General features: G+C 40.5%; 1 protein-coding gene across 4 annotated transcripts in view; it reads right to left on the bottom strand.

The window, feature by feature from the left end:
* Positions 1–16,330, bottom strand: part of FIGN (fidgetin, microtubule severing factor) — a 216,509-nt gene extending 200,179 nt beyond the window's left edge. For 2 of the 4 annotated variants that reach the window (XM_080399118.1, XM_080399116.1), the window contains exons 1-2: positions 6,540–16,330; positions 5,529–5,698 (exon numbers count right to left, since the gene is read on the bottom strand). Coding sequence is in view for 2 of the 4 variants with exons in the window: in XM_080399116.1 (XP_080255242.1) it covers positions 5,529–5,553 (25 nt within the window). In the remaining 2 variants the exon portion in view is untranslated. The other 2 variants (XM_080399121.1, XM_080399117.1) reach the window with 2 other exon arrangements.
* Positions 16,331–16,336: the final 6 nt, after the last annotated feature.

Below are 16,336 nucleotides of genomic sequence, written 5' to 3'. Positions count from 1 at the left end.
CCCCCATCCCACCCAGTTTCTCAAGACCCAAAGTAACCAAGACTGACCAAGTATTCCTCTTTCTATTTTACCCTTACTAGACACACAGCAAGGCCAACATCAACAGGTATTTAGAAGCAGTAGTAGTAAAGTCCACTTGTATTTAGTAGGTTGCTGCAAATATAAATTATCTTCTAAGAAACATAATACATATACATGCATTCTCTTTAACATGCAGATCAGGGGGGTGGCAGGTACAATTATTAAAGGACTGAAAGCCTTAGAATTCCTTTGACCTCCATTACAGTCTAGGACTCCTTGCTCCTTGAAGGATAAGATTGTATTTGTCGAACCTATGGTAACATATTGCAAGTGGATTTTCTCTATTCTTCTGTATTAGCTATCATACTTTAAAGGAATACAGTTTTACTAAGGGAGATGTATATGTTGTTTTGAGATTCAGAGATTTTTCTTTTCTATTTAAAAAAAAAAAAAATCTTACGGAATTTTCTTTATGCTCACATTTCTCACACACTCTATAAAAATATCATTGACATAGGGTGAAAAGGTCACATGCCTCACAGAAATAAAGCCAAGTATTCCAGTAAGGTTTTTCACCTGGAAAATATTTCTATAACTAATTCTATGTATTGGAAATTGTTTTATTATTATTTTAGCAACAAAAAAAAATCCTCCATGCCTTTTCCCAGCCTAGAGTTCCTTGAAGCGATCTTTCCCATAAGAAAGATAAGTTTTCACTTAGAGGATAGCATCTCTAGCAGCAAGAGTTTAATACTCTGCAACAATATCAGGGATACGCAATCCTGAATTTACAGCTCTTCAAATGAATTTTATAGCTATACTATTCATTTTGGATCAGATACTTATCTAAAATTCCATATATTTTGGTAGCCATAATATCTGATTTAAAACAGCTTCCAATAAGCCAAAGAATGGTACTAAAAAAAAAAAAAAGGGAAAAAAGAAAGAGAAAAAAAGACACTAAAAAGAAGAAAAAAAACCAAAACCTGGGACCTGCAAATTACTGTAACTCTTTACAGCTAAACTATTTTACACCTGCTAAGGATTGAGCCCAATATGCACAATTCCACTTCAAAGTTGATGTTTTCCCCACCTGCATAGACCTTTGCTTCTCATCTGCTCTGTTAACAACACACAAGAATTTCTAATTAGTTTATCCAAAATTGTTTTTACAGTTATTTTTATGCCTTTTCTTATCAATGACTCAGGAGGAGAAAAAAGTGCTGATTGATCAATTAGTCAAGCTTTACTGATATACAATATTCCTCAATACTTCAGAAATGTCTGCAGAACAATTTCCTCCAATCATAAGATCAATGAATCAATGTAAAACCCCAGTAATTAAATTTATCAACTCAGTATCAATACATCTGGCACTTTATGAAAGTATTATGCAAAGTTTGTTCTATTAAGGGATATATTGATTGAGGGCAAAGAGCCAAATATTTCTATTATTAGATCTAGGAATGCTAGATCAAAACTCAGTCTGTTATAAACAACATACCAATGTTTCATGTACACAGATCTCACGCTGATTCCGTACCATTAAACCCACTCCTAACAAGCAGATAAGCCTATTAATTGATGATTAAGACTACAGGAAGATCAGTCATTATATTCAATGTTTCTTGTATGCATTCATTGAAGAAACGTATTGACAGAAACCTTACAGACTAATTTTCCTCTAGGAATTATATTTTTAAAAAGAAGGAGAGCATCTACACAAAAGCAGATTTCAAACCTTGTTCATGCAGCATAAAATAGCCTTAATTAAATTTTGAAACTAAAGCTTTGCAGTCTGAAAGAGATTATCACATCTCTCTCCATTGTATACAGTAGTTATTAATTGAAAGGTGAACAATAAAGCCTAAAGATGCCATATCTGATCAGATCCATATTAAAAACCAAAACAAGGAAACAAAAACACCATCCAAGTGTTTTACAGTTTAATTCTTAAAGGACTAGTATACAAAGTATTCTGGAATATATTTTTAGTTGCCAACCCCTACTACATATGCGTAAGCAAATAGAGCACAAAAGTTCATGAAGCGCCATTTTATTAATTATAACAAAAAAAGAGTAGTAGGCTTTTTATACCAAGGGGGGAAAAAAAACAACAAACAACTGAATAATTTTGGGCTTTAACAAGAAAGTCTTAAAGAACATCTAACGACATAAGACTATATTTTTTTCCCATCAACTGTATAATGAAAATAACAATAACAATACAGTCTTCATGTTTCTAAAACCTGCTAGAAAGAGAAGCAAAACTCCCTATGCTTCCACAGATGTTGCAATAAATGAAAACAATTTGATTGAGTAGTGAAGGTATCTTATTATGAAGGGGGGGAAATAGCAACAAAAACCCCAAACCCACCAGATTTGTGTAGGAGTCACATCCTGTTACAAACATCAAACAACAATGAGCCTTTATTACCATGCTATGATTGCTTCATTTCAAACATGATTAATTAGCAAGTATAACACTCACCAAAACTCCCACCACGCTGCTGTTGCTGCCTATTTGCAAATGGGTCCCTATCAAGTATTCATAAGCATATTAGTCTCATTTATGACACTGAAGAAGTCAAAGCATCCTGCTTTAAGGATGATTTAGCTCATACCTTAGCCGAATAGAAAACAAAACAAAAACCCAACGAACACCGAAACCCTCTTCTGTCAAAGGGATTCTTTGATAATCCAAACAGAAACTTCATGCAAAATGAAAAACTATTCTTAAAAGTTGCTGAACAATTGAAATGTTTGAAAATAAGTAGAGATAAAAGATCAATTTAGACTTTGTTTTGGTATTTTGTTTGTTTTGGGTTTTTATTGTGGTTTTTTTTACTTGAGATTTCGACTTGATATTCAATTTGAAATACACTGCTCCTGTTGAGAATGAAAGTGTGGTTCATATGTCAAAAATGGAATCAAAAAGAGGATGAGAAGGGGAAGACACACTTAACAGGACTCTTAACTCATGTTTTAAGCTATGCAAACAGATACCTTCAAATGTACCTTACTTGCAATAAACATTACTTTGGCAGTAAAAAAAAAAAAAACAAAACAAAACTTTGCTTCACAGGGAGGAGAGGTGGAAACAGATCACAAATAGAGAAGAAACATGACTGAAGACAAGAGCAAAAAAACCCCCTGAATTTGCCCTCTCAAACTGAACTCTATAAATACTATCACAAAACCAAGGGAAAAAGGTTCAATTTGGAAGCAACAGCTGTATTCCTAAGCAAGAAAATATCCCTGATGAAATAAAGCACGGGCATCCTGAGAGGATCTTTAAAAGTATGAAAAGAGATGCCTGTGTGGCAAAGCTAAAGTTTCAATGTGAAAATAAAAATTAGGCAGAAGCTCTGATACCTCCTTGGTTTATCAGCTCTGTATCACAGATACTTGATGATTTTGTCACACCCAGCGCAGGGTCATTTCTAAGTGCAAATCGGTCCTACTCTCTCCAGCTTTTTCAATTTTATAAATTTGGGATCAAAAACATCAAAGCAGCTTCCACTTCGGACCTAACTTTTAGAGGATCAATGTGACAAGTCACTGCTTGATAGATGTTTCTCTTGATAAACGACTTGTTCAAAAGAGACATTGTAGCTTTCATTTCCTGACCACAACACACTTTTAATTTGCAACAGCAGAGCTGCTGGAGTGTGACTAGTTCCCACTTTCCAGCCTTTCAGGATTGTGGCACTGTCAGGCCACATACATGGGCAAAACAAAAACTCAGAAAGAGGTGCATCCGCAACAAGAATTGTAGCAAAACTTTTCCTCAAACAGGAACCTGATTATGTTTGATTTCTCCTAACAGTGGGCTTTTAAACTCCCTTCCCAACCACATCCTATCCCTAACATTTTAGGAAAGGGGGGAAGTGAGGAGAAATCATATTTGGAAATATATACTTAAGTGCCATAGAATGTATATAGCTGCCTAATAGTATCATGTTGATTATACATATATATATTACTGCTACTATGATTATTATTATTATCTGGGAATAGCATTTAACAGTCCAAACTGTCCACACCATCCAATTTCAGCTCTCAGCATACTGTCCGATTCCCAATTTAAAATTTATAAATGTAATATCCTCCTCATCACAAGCAGCAGTCCAATCTGCTCTGAATATATATTACAGCTTTAACATCACAGAGGGAAATCTCCCATCTGGCAATCACATTTGCTCCAACAGCTCTAGGAAAAAAAAAAAAAAAAAAAAAAAAAGGGAGAAAAAAGAAAGAAAAAAAATGTTCTGCTCTTGCTCACTCTCCTCCTTAAAACATTTCTCAGGGCAAATTATGTGCATCTAAAATAAACAGTCGCCTTATTGATCGCTTCAAAGTCAACAAGTTCTACATGCAAAACGCAATCAGATCACTCGCATCATATAGCACCCAGGATATGTTTAGCAATATAGTCACCTACAGCACCAAAATAGGAGTGTACGTTGTGCAACTGCTCTCTCAATTTCTTTCTTGCATTCAGATATGTTATTACGAGAGATCATCAGCCACACACGCCAGACCTCCCCCTTATCCCAAACACACGCGCACGCACACACACTCTCTCTCCTAGGGTCTCTCTCCATCCTTATTTGTTGCTACCAAATGCAATTAAAAGTGAACGTACCCCCTTTTTGGTTGCAGAAAACAGACTAATAGTCACTTCTGTTGTTAGTTCCTTAACCTTAATTGCATACCTAGAGGTGTATCTACTGCACCAGAAGGAGATCTACTGAAATTCCCCATGCTCCATTTTATCTGACTTTTTTGGAGGAGAGGGCAGCGTGGGGGGCTGGAGAGTGACCGTTAAAATGAAGCTAGTTTCAACACCTGATTATTTCATTCTGTTACACATTGAGAACAGAGCAGTGGGAACCAGACACTTGTAAACTGAGCATAAAATGCACTTATTATACAATATTAAACATTCGGCCACAACAGTAATTTTGTTTGTTTACATGCAAAACATTCCCTCACCCCACATCAGTTAAAACCTCTAGCAGATGATTATGCTGAAAGTAAGAGAGGGAAAAGCAGCTGGAGTTCAAATATATACTAAAAAACTATTAGTTTGCACAAGGAAAAGAAGCATTTTAGGCATGTATGCACGAGTATGTAGACGTATAGGTGTATATATTCATTGCTACACGTTTTTGCCTTCTCCGGCCACTGAGTTTTTCTAAATTACATACCACTGGAGTTCAGTGGTGTATATAGTGCACTGCTAGTAACATGCAACTTTAGATTTTACAACTGAGATCAATACAACGGACAAAACTAATGCTACAATCGAAGCAGAAATTATAAACAAATGATAGCAAGAGAAAAAAATGCTCCTATATATATACATAAGTGAAAATATACTATTAAACATTAGCTATTTATTACAAAATATTTGCATGCAGAGTCCTCAGTGCGTTATCATGCTATTTAAATTTGTCTTTGCTATTTAGATGCAAAGGAAGTAGATCCCAAAACGGACATACCATAAACACTGGTGCTACTGATCATTTCTTGCTGGCAGCACAAAAAGCTGAATTGGATTTTTCACAAGCAGGAATTCCAAAGGTTGCTTTTCATTAAAGCCACTTTTCCTCTCAGCTATCAAATGTCACTGCCTTGAAACGTGGGCCCTTTCGTCAGGTATTCATTTAACCTACATGCATATAATTAAGTGGGAAAGCAACATCAACAAAAAGGGGATCTCAGATCACAAGAGAAGAAAGAAAGGGGGGAAAAAAAGCACATGACCAGGAATGCAAGTCCATGTCAATTTCACTCACTCCCATTGAAACTAACAAGAGCTCCAGGGAGGATAGTAATAGGATCAGTGGATTGTATATACCATTAAATTATACATCTTTCTCTCCCTTCCGAGCCAACAATACGCCCACCACGCTGTACCCCCTCCAAGATGATGTGCTTACATTTCACTGCAACAGCTCCTCTGACATATCCGTGCCTCCCCCCCCCCCCCAGTCAAGCCACAGCAATTTTAACCTAACTTTTGTTTTGTGAGATTATTTCCACTTATTTGCTCAGAAGTTAGTTGCCTCAAAGTCCAGCCCCGCGTTACCTGCAGTTTATTGTTTTCAATGCAACTTAAAAATAAATCCAATTAGGAGGAGGAGGAGGAGGAGGTGGGGAGGGAGCTTGCAATCGCGAACTCTTAATCTGCCTACTATTGTTGGCAACGATCAAGGAAGAAAAACCATGCACTGCGATTGTATATCTGTACTTTCCAGACTACGATTAGGAAAGCAGAGCGGAGTGTTTAGTATCAGAAAACGACTGCAAATTAGGCAAAATATTTAGGGCACGAGCAGGCGATTAAAAAAAAAAAAAACAGCAACAAAAAACAAAACAAAAAAAACCCCAAAAAACCCCACGCGGCTCTTTCGCAGAGCTTTAAGATTAAATAAAATTTCAAACGATGGTAGAAAGACTGGGGGGGGGGGGGGGGGGGAGGGGGGGGGGCGCGAGAAAGATTCTCTTACCTGGAGATTTGGTACAACAACCCGATAGGTTAGAGTAGCATCGATCCGCTGTGTTTGCTGATGAATGGGGGCTCGGGTTAAGTGAAGGTGCCTATGATTTGAAATCATTCCAAGTTTTTGAAGGGAAGACTGACTGCAGCCTCTGCCATGTTGGAATTTCAAACCCAAAACAGCTGCTTTGCAAGGAGCCAGCATGCCAGCAGCTGGACGCCTGCGCAGAGCGCCGCCGAGCCAAATTCAAATCACTTTCACGCGAAGAGCCAAAGATCAGTTTTCAAAGGGGGAGCGGCGCGGGGGGCGGGGGCGCTCCGCGGCACTGCGCGCCGGGGCCGCCGCTTCCCGCGGGGGGCAGCGGGGCGCTCGCGCCGCGGCCCCGCTCCCGCTCCCCGGGGCGGCGGGACGGGGCACGGGCCCCCTCGGCGGCGGCGGCCGGGCTCCCTCCCGGGCGCGGCGGCGCTCCGCGGCGCGGGGCGGCGGGGGAGGGCCGGGGCCTAGCGGCGGCCCGCACCCGCGGGGCAGGGAGCCGACGCGAAGGTTCCCCCGGCCGCGGCCGCCCCCTCTCCGCTCCGCCGCGGCCGCCCCGCGCTTCCCCGCCCGGGGCCGGGGAGCGTCCCGGCTCGGCCGGCGGCGGCCTGCGCGGCTTCCCTCGCCGGTCGGCTTCCGCGCCGCGTCTCCGGGCGGCCGGTGCCGGGGCTCACTGGCCGCCGCCGCCTGAGGAAAATGGCCGGAGTGGAAGTGCCCCGCGCGCCGGCGGGCTCGTCCCGGCCCGGGCGGCGGCCAGCGCCCCGCAGACGTGCCCCGCGCCGGCGCTGGCTCCCGGGGAGCGCCGGCCGCTGCCCGCCGGAGCCTGGCCGCTAGCAGCCGCGGCGAGGCATTCCCGGTAGCCGGCAATGGCTGAGGGGCCCCGGCAGCCACACCTCCCTCTACCCGCACTTCCCCAGCCCCGGCTCGGCGGGGGATGGCAGGGAGCCAGCTACCCCGGCCCACAGCTGCCGGGGACTCCCCTTGCATAAGAGGGATTCCCCGGGGGGCCGTTAGACGGCCTTTACAGCCTCTTTATGCTGGCAGGGAAGGCATAAAGTGGCCACACAGCACAAATTGGGCCCTCCCTCTCGTACACCGGTAATGCTGCCTCTCGCAAACAGGTCTTTCTCCAGCGTGGCCGACCCGCCGTGCCGGTCTCACGGGCACCCTGCTCCCTCCGCACGCCCGCGCCTGCCTTCCCGCTGCCGCAGCTGCGGAGAGGGGAGCCAGGGGCTTCCCACGGGACGGACTTGCGTTCCTGGTTTTACACCTGATGAGGCGATCAGAGCATCTTTACCATTTCTTTTAGGGGGGAAGAAGCCACGCTGTCCAGAGGCTGCTCGAGCTCTGGCTCGGGGTCCCTCCCAGAGCGGTTTAGCTTCCTCCCTTCCCAGCCCTGCTGAGGAGTTAAGGCCAGCTTGGAAGGGCTGTTTGTCCATCCTGGATGTGGAAGAGATGGATTACATTTTTCTAGGAAAACAGGAAGATGCAGTGGGACTATGGGCTCTGGAGGAGGCAGAGGAGACCAGTGCCAGGGGGTTAGCATCTGGAGGGAGCAGGAATGGGCTGTTTTCCTGGCCGTTTTCCTTTTCAGTAATACAGTAGGCCGAAATAAAACTCACAAGTAGCTGCCAGCAGGAGCTACTGTGAGCTGTCAGCCAGTCCCTATCTTACCAGGTAATGGAAAAGAGAGGAGAGCAAGGCCTGTCGGATTGATGTGGTCCATGAAGTGATTTGGTCAACCCAAAATTATTTTCACCAGCTGAAGACTCTTTTGGGAGGCCTGAGCCCTCTGGGTAACAAAGCTGTGCCTAGAGAGACTGGAAATAAAAGGACAGAGCAAAATGGCTAGACAAACTTTGGCTTGTTAAGGATACAGAAGGTGTTCCTAGCTTGCTTGGGCATCTAGGGGTAACGCTAGTGCTAACGCCGGTGCTGCTACGTAAGGAGAGCACTGCTAGTGGAATAACAAGGTGTTTTGAAGCAAGGAAGTTGGTTCTGGAGCAGATACAGCTTACACTAGCGAAACTGCTTGTGCTTCCCGTCATGCCCGAATGAAAACGAAACATACATGTAGAAACAGTTTAACTGGATGTTAGAACTTGCAACAGAAGTCTATAGAAGTCACCTTTTCCCTGCCCTCAGCACTGGGTGACTATAAGCAATGGGCCTGTAGCCTGGATCAGCCCATTACGTGTGCAGATAGCCACCCGTTGTCCTTTCTACAAGAGCTACTGGATATTAAGTGGCAGCTTTGGCATTAATGCAGGCAGACGACTGTTCCAAATGCAGGCAGCGTGTCAGTAGCTTATGTTGTTCACTAATTTGACCAAACTATACATATTACACTTAGTAATCTCCGATGCTGAAATCTGCAACACAGCATATTGCCTCTGCTAGTGTTGCCAGCACCAAGCACTGCAAATAAGAAGTCAAGGTCTCAAGGTCATGAGCTTGGTCTAAAAATCATATCATTAAACACAAAAATGACTCTTTTTGTCTTTCCTTTTCATACATCTGGATTCCTTCTCCCGTGGCACTATGCACTTTTTCTCTCAAGCGAAAGATGAGTTTCTTACACAACTACAGAGCTCCATGACTTGTAGATGCAGGAAAACAATGGCAACTATCATAAGGTATTATTAGACGAGCACCAGAGCTTTTGAAATTTTTTGACCAGTGGAGAATATATTTATCAGTCTTAGTATTGTATTAACCTCAGTATTTTCATTTTATATACCTGTATTTTTCTTCCCTTCAGGCTTCTCATGCCACATTAAAATAGCCTGACTTGAAACAGTAGATATGCAGTGTATGTTTGTATGGGTCGACATTCACCTCTGTGCAGGTCAGCATAAGGCTTATGTACCATATTAAGTCCTTATTTTGAGGTTTGAATTAGGCTGAAGTGAAGGCCTTGTTCAGCTCATCTGTACATGGATGAATTCCACTCTTTGTTTAAAATGCCACCAAACAGTCCTGATCCTTTTGAATGGGAAATTCTCACAGACTTTCAAAATGGGAATGTTACTTTGAGCCTATTTCAACATCTAGGTGAAACGTTCACAATGAAATTCAAAACCACATGAAACCCGCCTGGTTTCAGGTTTTGTTACAAACTCCAAACTCAGACCAGGCTCCGTGAAAGTTCACAGAGCTTTTCAGCAAATCTAGATTAGTAACATTTAAACCATTTGAATTGTGAAAACAAAACAAAAGAAACAAAAATCCCAGAAAACAAAGAACAAGAACATCTAACTATGCTACTGCAAGCGTTCTCCCAGGGATGCTCATGTGATGCATGTGGACTTTGCAGTTACCACTTAGTATATCTAGTAAAGGTTTTTAAAAGCTATAATAAAAACAACGGTGGTCTGTGAAATAGCCTTTAGTGCCTTTACATTAATTACACGGATTTCATTTGTAAATGGGAGCAAGTTTTCAAAGTGGCAGACAATGCCAGAGTTCTTTTGATGCTGACAGTTTGGCAGCATCTGTGCTCCCCTTGTGTGCTGGCAGTACAGACCTCCAGGGCAGGGCCTCCTGCCTGCCTTCCTCCCTCTGTGCTGGGGAATCCCTTCAGTCTCCAACTCTCAGACCTCACATGTGGCAACTGCCGCTATAGTCGTCTGCTACGATGTGCTGCAATAAACAGCCTTCAAGTGCCTTTTTTTTGGAATTGTGATCATTGGTGAATACAGACTACTTTCTTCCTTTGTTAGGAGCACAACCTGTTTAAGAGCTCTGGCAACTCAAATCAGATATTCATACCACCTGGATCCCCATCGAGCAGCTGAGGTGGCTCCAGATGCCACATGCTGGGACATTTCCAGAATGTGTGTGGCAGGACAGACCATCATGGGCCTCCCTTATTGGGTGGGAAATGCTACCCCTTCTCTCTCTCACTGGAGTGCTTAGTCACAGAAACCTCAGTCTCTGTAGCTAAGGTTCACTTACTACCTTTCAGGACCACTTTTTTGTGTGTCAGCATGAGTGCAGTGACTGCTTTGGCTTGCCTGAGCTGAGACTCCAAGAGGCAATGACACCTCTGTGGTCCTTAAAGTATTGATAAATACAGATCAGAATTGTCTCTTTCTTGCATACAGGCAACCAACACTGAGTTGAATGAATGCTCTAAACAAGCCCCATAGCAAACAGTGGGGCAATGGTCAAGCACAGAGAGGGAAATGCATTCCAAGTATTAATATTACTTGTTGCTTCCATGTTCTTCCCAGGAGATTGGAAGGGATGAAATCCTCCCTTTTAGCTGCACCACTGTTCTGCACAGTTGGACTGAAGCTTCAAACAGGTCCAAGCCCTAGGTCAGAGACTAAACCAGAAACACATAATGTCTTCCTGGACTTGTTTAGCACACAGAATGATGGCTTAGGTGCTGGGCAGTACCTAGTATCACAAAACATCACTTGACTAAAGGTCATATTTAATGTAATTCCTGCCTGTGTCAGAAAGAAAAACTTTATATACAGACTACATCTATCTGTAGGGGCACTTTTTGCATCTTTGCTGGGCTGATGTAAAAACTGGTAACTTTTACAACTTGTAACCACTTTGGGTTAGATTCTGGGGTTTTCTAAAGATTGCGTTTCCGATATTTTTGTTGTCTTGTCTGTTTGTGCCTGCTTCTGTGGAATGGGGAAAGGATCACCTTGATTTCTGTGAGATTTCTAGCCAAAACCCTTTATTGGTCATTCTCTACAATCTCGCTGAATATTTGATGCTTTTGGCATCAAAAAACTATTGGTCTCTGAAGTAATTTCCATTTTCCATTTTAGTCCTAAAGGAGAAATTGTTCACAATATCCAACAAAAATATTCATTTAGCAAGTGCCCTGTATAACAGAACAATATATAGTTGGTTGTCACATAAACATCTGACGAGACCTATGCCTTCTGGTGTTTCTTGAATTTTGAGTGCTTAATATTTTTACTTTGGTAGCAAATGCATTTTTAATACAATTTGTCCATGTTTTTAAAAGCAAACTTTAATACATAAAGTCCCTCTTGGGGAACTGTAGGAAGGAGTTGAATGGTTTTAGGGGTTTTGTTCTCCATCTTCTTTTATTTTTCACTGTGTTGTTCATTAACTGGATAAGAAACACACTAATCCCTGTCATTTACCTTAACAAACACAATAATAACTTGTTCTCCTCACTTAAAATTACCTCTCCTCATTTGAATTAGAGGAGGATGAGGTGCCCACATGAGGCCAGTAGGATTCAGAGACATGTGACAGTGACAACAGAATACTAAGGCACAGGAATGACAAACACATTTCTTTTTTTCTGTCTCTAACTCCTTTTTTCCCTTACAAGTACTATCTTTGCCTTGGTGCTAGCACCTTTCTCATTCCTTCCCTGATTCCAGGCCTCAATCACAATCCTTCCCATTTGCCCCCCTGTCTAGTGCCAGTCTCATTCATAAGTCCTTGTCCACAACCATCATCGCATCTTTTGACCTTTGACTTGTGCATTTTTCCAGTGCCCGAACACGTTTTCCTTTGGTTTTTTATCCCCTTCCTTGATGGTCTCCCTTTTCTGAATTCCAGTCAAGCTGCTTCTTATTCCATGTTGTCTGGTGATTTGCAGGAAGAAGGCCAAGAACATCTGATAGACACCTTTATTCTCTTTGTATTTAACACCACTGGCAATTGAAAAGAGAAATCTGAGAGCAAGTCCTGCTCAGATCTGCAAGCCCCAGGAAAGAATACATCCACTGCAGACAGAATCTTTGAAGAAGCTGGTAAGTGAAATATGCAAACAATTTTACAGAAGATCAGATTTCTCCAGACTGAGGAAGACCTTCATAGGCTGGTGAAAGAGGAATATCCCTTCCTAAGCTGAGTCCCACTACAAGCAAGTAGTCAACAAAATATTTCAAAAATTTCCTAACATGAGCAAAATAGATTTTCCCTCAGTGCATTCTGAGAAACAGCTGACCATATTTGCTGAAAGTTTTGAAAAAATAGCCCAAGGCAGACATTTGGCATGAAAATTGCTGCCCAGTGGTTTATGTTTGACAAAGTTACAAGCAACTGGAAAAAGGTTCTTGCAATGAAACCTTGACTCTAAGTATCCCACTGTAAGAGCCTACAATTAATGATTACCAATAACAAAAATGTATTTTACTTAATGCTTAATAATTAATGACTTAATTTAGTTGGTACCTAGAAAGAAATTATCACTTTTTGTAGGAAAAGGAGTGGTGAAAATTAAACAATGGTATGCTTACAAAATTGTAATTTTGTCCTCCAAGTGCTTTTTCTAAGCACTTTATATGCTCTTCTCAGAAACATTTATTATCTCATCTCCAAATGCACATTATAATATCTCTCATTTACCCTACAAATGAATGGAATTAACTTTGGAATCAAAGGAAAGAAAAACATTTAGCAGAACACGGGAATTGCTCAAAATTGCACCTACGCACAGAAAAAAGTTTACTTAACAGATTACATGCTATAGGATCTGCACATCTAATAAAATATCCACAGGGCTTTATTTACTGTTGCTTTAGGAACAGGCTTTTACCCACTTTTTCTCTTTTGATGAGTAAAAGTTCCTTTACTCTTAGACAAATATCTTGCTCTAAGCACAGAATAAAATTCTTTTTGTAGTAAAATTAAGACAATGTTTATGGTTCTTATTGGTTTATACATTGTCTTTAGTGTTGAGACGGGTGTATTTAAGTCATGAAACAACATTATCAATCTATCTGTACAGTCAGCTCTAAAGTTTTTCAAACAAGTGAGACATTTTAAACTATTCTTGCTAGGGGCTGATCTTTAAGAATGTCATGTTTATGAGACTTAATCAAATACTCAAAATAAAATACCTTTCCAACATGCAAAAGCTCCAACACCAGAAAAGCATACCATACATTTTTGAAGAAGAAAAAGAAAACTATTCAAACATCTCTATTCAGATCATCTGAGCAACACAGCTATTCTACATATGACATTCTTCTATTGTAAGAAATATAGTGTCTCACTTAGAAGACAAAGAAGTTAGTAAATTAATACAGTTGGGTTTGATGCTATTGATGAGGGCATCCTTCCCCACTGCCTGTAATGTAATAACTAAATCTTGCTAACTTTTATTTTCTTCTTCTAACTTCCTTAGAAAGCTCAAATTTGCTAAATGCACAGCATTGGCTGCAATCAACAAAGCACTTAAGCATGTGCTTAATTTTGTGCACATGAGTAATCACATTACAGTAAATGGAAGCTGACTGCTCAAAGTTAAGCACACACTTAAGTGCTTTGCTGGATCAGGGCCAGAGCATGACAACTTGCAGGTCACCCTTACTGCACAGTAAGAGATCACAAACCTTAAATATTCTGTAGAAACCTTCTCCCCCCTTCAAATCAACAGTACCAAAGGCAAGGATAAAACTACAGTAGTAAGTAGCTGCTGCATTCTTTTCTTCTGTTACAAGTCACAAAACTGGCAGCAGTACTTACAATATAGCAAATTACCAATACAATAAATTCTCTTAATAAGTATCCATAAAATTACAATTTATTTTAAAGATCATCGTTTGTAATTCTATTCTCATAAGACCATTAGACACATGGGTCTTTTTAATTTTAAAAGACCTGCTAATAGTTCTCACAAAAGAATTTATTCAAGACCTTGACCTTAAATTGATACAATTGCACAACTTAATCAGAATTAAACATGAGTCAAAGTACTGTACGGTATTATCATGGGGGTCAACATAGCCCTTCAGGAGCCACACAGAGGATACCATTAGTACCACAACCTTGGGTATCTAGGATTCTGATTCTGGAGATCTAATGCTCTGAATTAAATGTTTTTATTAAATGTTTTCTGCCAGTTATTATGCTGAAGAGGTGGGAAGGGGGATTGCTGATGACATTTCTTTTTTTCCAAGCAACTGAAATGACAGAAAAATAGTCTAAGAATCTTTTCAGTTCAGTCACAGCTTTTCAATCTAAAATGAAACTTTATACTCACTGTGCTACACAATTATTTAATTTTCTGGCTAAATGGACATAGTTCAGCACATCTCCAGGGCCTGTTTCACCCTTCAATAACATGAAATAAATATATTTTTAGGATCAAAAGCTACATTTTAGATCTAAATTTGCCTGACTGTTGACAGTATTCAGATATAGGGAGCTTCTATATTTTTCCAACACATAAGTTTCTTCACAAAAATTAACAGGGTGAAACAGCAAGTAAGGACACACTGCCAAGTCTGGTTTTCTACCTATCTACAGAGCAGTTTTCACACTTTCCATGACTGTGAATGTCCTTCTTTCTCTGTCTTTCTTTTTATTATTTTAATTAGAAAGAACTGGAAAATCTCTATACTGAGAGTGTTTGTGTTGGGGGAGGGGGATGTCAAGGAACCCAAAGCACATTCCAAGCCAATTTTGATCTCATTGACAGGGATGAAAATCTGGAATTAATCCGCTGAGTGTAACAGACATGTTCTGGGCTTACATAGATGAGATCTTACGTTTATAAGTAAAATCAGTGTTTTCCCCTCTGACATTCACGTGGCTCAAACCAGAAACATTTCCTAAATTAAAAAAAAAAAAAAAAAAAAGGCCAAATCATCCAGTTGGGAAAATTGGCATAATTCCATTGAAGTCAATGGAGCTATAGTAATTTACTGTAGCTGATGATCCAGATGAAAGTATATAAAAGTTTTCAGAGCAGGCTTCTTTCATTTAAAACTGTATTATGTTAGGTGCACTGTTGATGCTCAGAATTAATGTGCAAGTTGTTAATCTCGCTAGACCTGGATTTAAAATTAGACAATGCAATAATTAGTTTGGCACTATCATTCTGCTACCCAGAGGGTAATAATGTAGGTCATAAAATACCAGTGATCAGCACAACTTCTCATACAAAACAAAGAATCTGTATTAGGAGGGAGGAGAGGAGGGAGGAGAGGAATTCAGAAATTGGTTGTTATCAGAGACCAAACTGGGCTGTGAGTACTGTACCACCTCACAAGATGCTGTGTTGCATATGTCTACTTATGTTTCTCAGCTCCCAAGTGTGCAGATCGTTCTGTAGGGTATAATTGACTCAAAGAGGTCTACAAGCTCTCTTTCTGTACTATTTTTATGTTGAACGTTCATTATTCTTTATGTCTTTACTATTAAAAAATTAGGAAAATTATTTATTTTACATTCTACTTTTTTTGCTTTTGCTTGAAATATAAGCGTTATGCAGAGCAAACAGTTTACAAACATGCAGAAGCGCAATACTATAGTATATGTATCTTGATTTGTTTTCTTGACAAGTGACTACTGGCAACATCAATAATTCAAAGGGAGAAACAATAAAAATATAGAGGAATTGCATTTGTGTACTTCTTTCTGTCCTGTCAGTCATTCTTGCTAGGCTTTTATATAAAGATAAAGAAAATTAGGAAATCATCAAGTCTGAAAGTTAGTCTTGATGAACACTTGCTTGTATTTTGTACTATTGAAATGGTCAGGATGCTTAGATATACATGTTTGGAGACTCTTTCATACCTACATCTCTCTATTAAGAAAACAATATTGCATTAGCTTTCATACAATGAGGCTGTGTTTGTGTAAAATACACAGCAGAGTTCAGTGAACATAACATATGTATATATGAGAACATATATACAGGTATGCATATGTCTGGTGTCTCTATGCCTTTTATATGTATACTATTAGAAAGTGTACATTTGATGTTATAGATGCATATATTCATAAATCATTTAAAGTTGTGCTTTTCATGTGGT

The sequence above is a fragment of the Falco punctatus genome (genome assembly GCF_963210335.1).
Source record: "Falco punctatus genome assembly, chromosome: 8".
NCBI classification, from domain to species: domain Eukaryota; kingdom Metazoa; phylum Chordata; class Aves; order Falconiformes; family Falconidae; genus Falco; species Falco punctatus.
This window is presented reverse-complemented; position numbering and strand designations above follow the sequence as displayed.